General features: G+C 39.6%; 1 protein-coding gene across 1 annotated transcript; it reads left to right on the forward strand.

Moving 5' to 3' along the window:
* The first annotated feature begins 4985 nt into the window (after positions 1-4985).
* LOC126602085 (uncharacterized) lies at positions 4986-7873 on the forward strand. The gene is made up of 4 exons (XM_050268899.1): positions 4986-5099; positions 5351-7048; positions 7186-7234; positions 7323-7873. The coding sequence occupies exons 2-4, from the start codon at positions 5381-5383 to the stop codon at positions 7517-7519; spliced, it is 1914 nt and encodes a 637-aa protein (XP_050124856.1). The 5' UTR covers positions 4986-5099; positions 5351-5380; the 3' UTR covers positions 7520-7873.
* The last annotated feature ends 1722 nt before the right edge of the window (positions 7874-9595 follow it).

Here is a 9595-nt window from a genome sequence, read left to right on the forward strand (position 1 = left end):
ACGTCAGGCTCGTATCTAGTAACCAATCGTAAAGGTGAATGAGGTTGGGTAGTGGTGGGCCTCAGGTGGACCAACATAGATGCATGCAATATTGCGTAGCCCAGGCAGATATCGGCAAATTGGTTCTCATAACCAAAGTCCGAGCTATCATTTGAAGGCGCTTTATGAAAGCTTCTGCCAAGCCGTTTTAGGTATGAATATGGGGTACAAGATGTTCAACTTCAATCCCAATAGACATGCAATAATCGTCAAAGGTCTGTGATGTAAACGCTCCAGCATTATCCAGTCGGATCGACTTGATTGGATAATCAGGGTGGTGAGCCCTTAGCTTAATAATTTGTGCTAGGAGTTTCGCAAATGCAGTGTTACGTGTGGACAATAAGCAGACATGTGACCATCATGTCGATGCACCAACCAACACCATAAAGTATCTTAATGGTCTGCACGTTGGTTGGACAGGTCCACAAATATCCCCTTGAATCCTTTGAAGAAATTTAGGGGGGTCGTAAATAATCTTTGTAAATGTGGGTTGAATGTTCAACTTCCTCATAGAACATGCTTTGAAAAACGGATGGTCGAGATAAGGTTTCAAGTGATGCCCATGAGATGTTTTGAGGATACGGCGCATCATATCTCATCTGGGGTATCCCATTCGTTCATGCCAAAGCAGGAGAGAGTCCTAGAACCCAGGACTAGGGCCGGCCACATGGTGTGTCTCTACAGCTCGAATGGTTGTTATGTACAACCCACTCGGGGAGACGTTCCAGCTTCTCATGAATATGCTTTCGGCCATATTCGTAAGAAGTGATACAAAGAAATTCAGAACCATTCTCTTCGGTGGTTTCAACATGATATTGGTTATCTCGAATATCTCTAAAACTCAGCAGCATTCTTCTGGAACGTGGAGAATAAAGTGCCTCTTTAATGATTAATTCAGTACCATTAAACAACATTATACGGGCCTTTCTGTATCCTTTTATCAAGTTGGATGGGTCTGAGAGGGTTGTCAGAGGTGCATTCTTAGGTACGAAGTTAGTGAAATAGTGTTTCTCACGCAATATGGTGTGCGCGGTTGCACTATCAGCCAGACAACTAACTTCCCTGCTAGTTTTACCTAGAAATAAATTAATTGAATCGGTCACATGAATAAATATAATTCCATTCATTCAATTAATCAATTTGAGAAATAATATCCATAAAATAATATCCAAAGTTCAAAACAAACCAAAACCAAACAAATAATTCCAAATACTTAGAAAAAAATTTCGAAAATTAAACCATAAACCTTAAAAAATAGAGAGGGAGGTTCGGCCACTCCTAATGGGTTCGACCACTAGGGGTTAAAATGCCTTAAAACATGTCTAAAATTTATTATTCCATAGGAGCGGATGCTTCTTGAAAATCTGAAACCTCTAGAGTTGTAGTAGCAGCTTCCGGGATTGCTCCATGCACAAAGTTGGACTCACGACGTAAATCATACTTGGCAATGGCCTCAGGGGTAGCTCAGCATACACATGACCAATGATCCCTTGATCCACAGGGATAACACATGTCCAATTCAGTGGAATCCGATCAAACGGTAGCTTTTCCCGTGTTCTTGAAATTTGGGGCCTTCAGGGCAAAGGGTTGGCGCTTCTGGATCAAGTTTCCTTCCTTAGATGGGCCTCTGGTCGGTGGACCTTGGGCTCATGGTGGAGCTTGTCGCCCCTTGCCACGGCCACGACGGGATCTTCGTCTGTTTTGGCTATTCGAAGTTGTTGCATGCGCTTCAGGCGCGACGTTCAAGCCGGTAAGTCTAGCTTGATGATTTTTCATCAAAAGCTGATTCTTCTTTTTAGCGAGAAGTAGAACATATATCAAATCTGAAATTTTAGTGAACTTTATGCCTTATATTGTTGCTGCAGGACAATATTGGTGGTATTGAAGGTTAAATAGGTCTTCTCCAAGAGATCATGTTTGGCTAAGTCCTCGTTACAGAACTTAAGTAGTGATCGGATTCTACAAACTTCAGAGTTGTACTCATTCACAGACTTAAAGTCTTGGAAACATAAATGTTGCCAGCTGTGTCTTGCTTTAGGCAAGAAGATGTCTTTCTGGTGATTCAAACAATTTGCCAGAGCGAGCCAGATAGTACATGGATCCTCCTTTGTGAGGTACTCGGTCTACAGTGCATCATGGATGTGTCTTTGAATGAAGATCATAGCAGTAGCTTTCTGAGCTTTGTCGACGGGTGCATCGTCGGTTGGTTCCTCGATGGTAACTCTAAGACTCTTTACAGTAAGGCAGAGCTTTATGTCTTGAACCCACTTCAGGTAGTTTCTTCCAAAGACTTCCAGAGCGATGAAATCAAGCTTATTCAAGTTCGACATGTCCCTAAACAGAGGGTACACCAAAACGTTGTTAGTCATATAGACATATATCGCAGAACATTCGGGTCCTATAGACATGTATTGGTTTAATTTATGCATGTAAGCTACAGGTTTCATGTGGTAAGTTTTGAATGAAAACTTCAGGTTTCAAAGGCACTAAATTCGAAACTACATGTTCGATTTAGTTATGAACGTTTAGTTCATATAGGGGTTACCTGCAATAACACAGAATACAATATACAATAAAGTGTAGTGGATTTGTGGATTGTTTCAGGAACCCAAGTGTGAGTTCTTCAGGACTACAAAAGATAGTCAATGATTCAAATAAACTAAATAACTTATTGAATCGTTAATGCCAAAAAGTGAGCTTCAGGCCAATAATTTTAGATTAATTGTCAGATTAGTAGACTGCTGGTTACTTTAATTAATTCAATAGATTGAGACCATTCGGGGTTGATCGTAGAAGCAAAAATAATTATAACATACGGGTTAAAATTATTTAAAATGCCAAAAATTAGCATTGGATCGAAAAAGGATAGCCCAAAAAATTGAGGCTTGGGTTCGGTTGCAAATAGGCAGCCCACAGGTTTAGAGAATTGGGTAAGTCCAGCAACCAAGGCTGCTAGCATTGGGCCAAAGGGGTGCACAGGGACAAGCCCAGTCGAAGCTGGCTTGTGGGTTATCACACGGAAGACCCAGCCGAAGCTGGAGCCTGGTCTTTGGGCCGGGGGAAGAAGCCCAGCCATCTGGGCTGGCTGTTTGCTTGTGAGCCGGGCAAGATCAAAGCCCAGCAAGCTACGGGCTGTGCTGAAATAGGCTTGAGTGGGCCAGGGCTTCAGGCCCCTGTCAGGGGACAAGCCCAACATGCTTCTGGCGTGCGGGTTTGGGCTGGATTAGTCCGGGCTTAAGGACCGTGTAGCATACAACCCAAGCCAAAACTTGGTTGAGTCCAAGGGATGCAACAAGCCTAGAGGGCTGCGTATAAGGTCCAATGACACCAAAATGATGTCGTCCCACAATTTGTCGCCACACGGCTGGGCTACAGGCCAACACGGTGGTGCCGCAATTTTCCATTTTTCTTCTTTTCTTCTTCTTCAAATATCTAGGGTTAAAACCCTAATTACTTCTAAATTAATTTTGATTCTTTGACTCACAATTCCACATAGCATATATGCGTAATGCATGAACAATTATATATATTGACAAAATATATGAACATATATACGATATATATAATTGGAAGGAAAATATAAATATAAGGGGTTCATGCATCAAGGTTTTTTCCAAATATCTTAATTTATTTTAGAAGAACCTGATTGGGAGAAAACGATTGAAAGCCCTTGAATTTGTAGAAGATAGCCTCCTTCTACGATCCTTCATCCCTTAGCTTCTGGCAAGAGCATGATGATAACGTGTTGTAGGCTTATTTAACTGAGCTATCTAAGGAATACAGAGAGGGGGCCGGCAGCAACAAGAGAGAAAGAGGGAGATTTAATTATAAGATGTGTGTTGTATCACCCCCTTATGTCTTTATTTATAGTGGTAGGATGGGTAAAGTCCTTACCTTTTTAGTATTACATCTCTTAATAGGTGATCAACTCCTAATGGTAACTACAAGATACTCGTAGATATACTAGGATTTACATAATCACATTCCTAATCTGATACGACTGCAACAAATATGAAGAAAAAAAATGGTATTAATATTGCGTGGTTTCCATGCGTTCCTCACAAATGGGACAAATAGATGTAAAAAAAATAAATACTCTAACCTAAAAGTTAGCTTACTCATCAGTCTAATATGGAATGTAAATTGGGGGTAGCAATGTACTCGATAGGTTTAAAATTGAAGAAATAAAATATTAAACACATGTTAATAAAGCAACACATGTGAATAAAGCAAATGTTAGTCAATGGTGTTGGGTCTTTTTTCTAACTTTCTATTGAGGGAAACAACATATGTGATTAAAGCAAGTGATTTAATGATTTATATCTTAGGGATTAGGCTAGTCTTACCATAGTATACTTTAATTAATATCGTTAATAATACTAGTATAGTATGAGTGTAATTGTGTAATAAGACAATCTTAAATTCTTAATAGAAAGCATAGCTGACAGATAAGATGCATATATACCTTCCACCAAATGCAGAAAAAGAAATAGAGATACAATGTATTCATATCTCGATACAATAAAATGGACATGATTCATATCTATTCCATAAAGAATGCAAATATTACAGATTTTTCGAATAACGTATATTCACAATATGACTTGGGCTAAAATGAAGTCCTGTCTAATTCACATTCGCCATGTGGACATGACGTGACAAAATAAAATGAACCTGGGCTAAAATCAAATAACATGACGCCCACAAATAATGAATGATATCGAGCCAGCCCAACTGTAAGGTTATGGGGTTGAATAACACAAGTCTCACACTTGGTCATATCCATCCAACCTAAAACAATGTTCCATCACAGTTGGAGGTTGTGGGTTTGAACAATGCAACTCTCACACTTGGTCAATAATTTTACAAAATTAAGGCGTTTTTTAAGATGCAAACTTTGCGTGCGACCTTGCATTAGAAACGCCTATAAAATTGAAGTTGAACTTGAAACAAATCCCTCCCAGTTGCATTGCACCATTCACAGTCATAAAGCAGAACAGAACGCCGGCCGGCACGGCCTCCATCGAATCCTTCTCCTGCGGGGGTCTCTTTCATCTCAGGTAATTTCTACAACAATTAATTAAATCTTTAATTAATAATCTAAATAAGTTTCTATGATGATTATATATATATATATATATATATATATATATATATATATATATATACGCGCACAACCCCATGTATAATTGAACCTTGCTTCCAAAAATTAATCAAAGTTTTGATCTAAAATCTTAATCGGTGTCCTGTATATGATTTTTTTTTCTTCTTAGAAATCTTAATTAAAAAGTTTTATAATTTGTCGTGTAAGGGAGAGCGCGAGTAGTGTTGCAGCAGCAAAATGAAAATGGGACAAGATATGTTGGTGAAAATCCTGCTAACTCTGCCCCCCAAAACTCTGATGCGATTCAAATGTGTCTCTAAATGGTGGTTTGCTCTCATCAACAATCCGGGTTTCGTGTCAAAGCACCTCTCCAACTCTGCAAACAACAATCTCACCACTCTCCACGTCTTTTTGGCACGATTAGTAGTGCAGCGGCAACATGAGGAGGAGGAGGAGGAGGAGAACCCCAAGTGTAACAGCACCACTAAGAAGGAGGAGACTCAAGAATTATTATCAATTCTTGGGTTTTGCAAAGATGACGATAATACTGATGACGAGCATAGCAATAGCTGCTCTCTTGTTGGTGTCGAGGACATCATTATTCCTCAATCTTTTATTCAAAAGATCGGAGTCCCGGAACAACCATTTGGTATCCTAGGCCACTGCAATGGCATTGTTTTACTATCTAGTGACAGTAGCCTAGTTTTATGCAATCCCGGAATTGGGGAATTCAATCGTATTCCCGATGAGCCATGCCTTCCAATGTGGCCCTTGGACCAGCCGGATGATCACGATGGGCAAGAACATATGGAAACTGGTTTTCATATTGGATTTGGCTATGATCCCGTGTCTAATGAGTGCAAAGTTGTGACCTTTACTAATTATTTTGAAGAGGTAGATGAAGACTGCAGGAGATTTCTTAGTCGGCACAGAGCAGTAGTATACACCACGGGTTGTGATTTTTGGGAAGAGCTCAACACAGATTCTTTAGAAACCGAAACTACTTTGTTTTGGCCTGAGTATTTCCAGATGCCTTTCAAGGGAATATGTTATTGGCTGGGATATGAGCAAGATAAGGAATTATTTCCATTTGACGCAGTTGAGCATCGATTCCGTGCGAATGGGAGATTGATCATTTCCTTCGATACAAGTCGTGAGGTATTTCACGGTATACCCTTTCCATCTGAGCTCCAACCGTTAAACCGGTCGGATCACCTTTATATGAAGCTTACTGTTTGGAATGAATCAGTTGCTTTTTTTGCCCTTGGTGTGAACGATCGTCGATATCCTGAACCTTATGAAATGTGGGTGATGGATGATGACTTTAAGGGTGCTTGGACAAAACACTTTACTATTGAGGGCACAGATGATCAGATACGTAGGTCTAGTCCTGTGGCGTTGTGGGGCGATGAGTGTCTTATGGTTGACAGTGATGGGCACGTAGTTTTCTTTAATCTTTGTACCAAAAAGCTTAAGCATACTCCCATTGAAACAGTAGATAATAATATTGTTGTTTATGTGAATAGCATAGTTTCGGTCATGGGACGCAGCCACAAGCTTAAGAGCATAGAGAATACTTGCTCAGATAAAGATGAAGATGCGATGGTGGTGGTAGACGGGAAGAGGGAAAGCTGCCGGAGGTTGTACTCATATTCGATTTGGGCCATTCCACCGGCTGATGTTTCCCGTAGAATCAAGAAGCTGATGGAGAGCCTCCAGGCAGAGTTTGGTGGGCCGGAGATTGAACCTCACATCCCCATCTTGGGATCTATCCAGATGATGAGTCGTGAGGATGCCCTTAACAAGTTTAGATTTGCTCCTATGGATGACATTGTTGCTAAAGTTGATCGGGTGATTACTAAGAATTACTATTACCAGTGTGTTTCACTATTGATGGATCGAAAGGTATATATTTTGTCGATCCCTTGTTAATACATATTCATTTTCTTGATGTTTTGTTTTGTTTTGTTTTGTTTCCTTTTCATCTTTCTCGTTTTGGTTTGAGCTTGAATAGACTCACTTATCATTACACCTTTTCTTAGTTATTTGAAAATGCCCAACGTTGGAGCTACCATTTCGGTTTCTACAACAGTAAGTTGTTGTTTATAGTAACTTAATTTCTTAAAGTGTTGACGGGAATGTACGTATGTAATCTGCGTGTCTGAAATATTTGATGCAGGTTCTATGCCATATTTGAGTCTCCTCTACGGGAAGTTGACGGAAGAAGAAAGGAAAAAAGCTGGAGAAATTGTTAATATTCTCGACGAGAGCATTACAGGCTTAACCTTCCCCATAACTCACTTTGCATTGTATGAAATTGACAACGATGACAGATCTCTGAAATCTTGGACCAAGATTGCTGAAATTGGTCGTTAGACAAGTTCTCCGGTTGCATATATATGCATAGCACATTAGCACTTGGCACTACAAAAAATATGGGCACTAGGGACTAAATTATTTGTGCCCTTTGAGGCCGAAGAGCACCAACATATGTGCTCATAGAAAAACAACAACAGTGCAGCAACAATAATTCTATGTGTGACCTTTATGAGTGTGTCCTTTGGTCGAAGGGCACAATATAGTTGTTTGTGTTATTAAGGCAAAGCACAATAGAGCCTTATTTGTGCCTTCATTCTCACAGGTCTGACGACCCTTCTCAACTGATTGGGCACGTCTGTGTAATCGTGCCCTATACCAAATTTATTTAAAATGAATTGAATTTTTTTTTCACATGACTTACATCCGGGTTCCTGCCCACTCACATACTAATTGTATCGATCTATAATTAAAAAAACCTTAAACTGCATCAGTTGAGAAGAAAATTGAAAAAAAGAAAGAAAAAAAAAACCTTAAACTCAAATTCACGAATTGGGTGAGGTATTAAGATTAGAAACAATATCTGAAGAGAAAATAGAATGAGTTTAACTAGGTAATATTAAGCGAATGAAGTTGTCTAACATTTTACAAGATAACAGCATCTAAAATCTACCAAAATTGAGGTCCTCCTATCTCAACCTCCACATGAATATCATCAAGTATTAGAGCCAATATATTTCTCTGGACAACCTCCACTGCCATTTTTTCTGCTAGCATTATACACATTATTGGAAGAAGTATATCAACTAGGGTTAGGTTGCATATCCATTGTACAAGTTGTTAACCTAGTCTTAGGGTGATGTTTTGATGTACCGTGTAGAATGGCTGTTTTCTGCCATCTTTTGCATTGGTATCACCAATAGTTAGTCTCTTGTTGTCACTCCCCTTAATTCAAGGGATGTGTATCTTGTTGATTTTTAATTTGTTTGTTAGCTTTAGGTGTAAATCAAGGAGGGATATGAGGTCTTGTTCCTACTCTTCACACATATATATTGGTTAGGTCTCTTGTACTTCTCTTTATGATGAATATACAACTTACAAAATACAATATGGTATCAGAGCAATGATCGTAACCGGCCTATCTCTGTATATTTTCTTCAGAGTTTTGTGAGCTTATTCTTTTTCTTCAAACATGGCTGAAGAGAGCTCAGTGAATTTAGAAGGTGACAGCTCTTATGTTGCTCCATCATCACCTCGTTCAAATGTTGATATCAACCCAAATCAACGCCTTAGTTATGTCTTACTAAATGAGTATAACTACCTTCCCTGGTAGAAAGTAGTTACTCTTGTTCTGGGAGGACGATCAAAGCTTGGTTATGTCAATGGTGTTATCCCAATGCCCGAGATTACCTCACCAAATTATGATGCTTGGCTATGCAAAGGCTAGTTAGTCATGTCGTGGTTACTCAACTCCATGGATCGTAAGATTGCAGAAATTTTCAGCTATGCTGAATCCTCCATGACTCTTTGGAAAAATCTCAAAGTCATGTACGAAAATCAAAATAATGCGGCTCGTGTATTTCAGTTGAAGAAGGATATTATTGACTTGCAACAGGAAGGAAAGTCATTTGTGCAACACCTTGGAAAGTTGACCACCATGTGGAATAAGTTGAATGTGTATCAGCCACACACCATCGACGCTGTTGTGTTAACTAAGAGAGTTGAGGAAGACAAAATATTCCAACTTCTAGCAAGCCTAAGTCCTGAATTTGAAGATCTTCGAAGCCATATTCTCATGAATCCCGACCTGCCTTCTTTCTCAAGTTTGGGTGCCATGATTCAAAGAGAAGAAGTTCGCAGGAAGGTCATGAACTTGGAACTAAAGGCAAATATACGTGAAGTTAGGGCCTATTTTTCTAACCACAAACTTGGTGAGGAAAGAGGCTACAAAGGAAGGAAATCTGGCTTAAAATGTAGCCATTATGATGCTAGTGGGCATTCAAGAGACCGATGTTGGATTCTTTATCCAGAGCTAAAGCCAAAGTTTCCTAGGGACAACAAGGGATTCTCTAAGGGCTCACACAAACTTTCTTACAAGGCAAATCATGTTGCCACAACTTCTTCTGATGGAGCACA

This window comes from Malus sylvestris, chromosome 15 (assembly GCF_916048215.2).
Source record: "Malus sylvestris chromosome 15, drMalSylv7.2, whole genome shotgun sequence".
Taxonomy (NCBI): Eukaryota; Viridiplantae; Streptophyta; class Magnoliopsida; order Rosales; family Rosaceae; genus Malus; species Malus sylvestris.

What these genes read in the sequence shown, in the direction of transcription:
- LOC126602085 (XM_050268899.1), top strand. Translation starts at nt 5,381, where the DNA reads ATGAAAATGGGACAAGATATGTTGGTGAAAATCCTGCTAACTCTGCCC. An exon ending in CACTATTGATGGATCGAAAG is followed by an intron (nt 7,049 to 7,185) that starts GTATATATTTTG and finishes ACCTTTTCTTAG; the next exon opens with TTATTTGAAAATGCCCAACG. An exon ending in CCATTTCGGTTTCTACAACA is followed by an intron (nt 7,235 to 7,322) that starts GTAAGTTGTTGT and finishes TATTTGATGCAG; the next exon opens with GTTCTATGCCATATTTGAGT.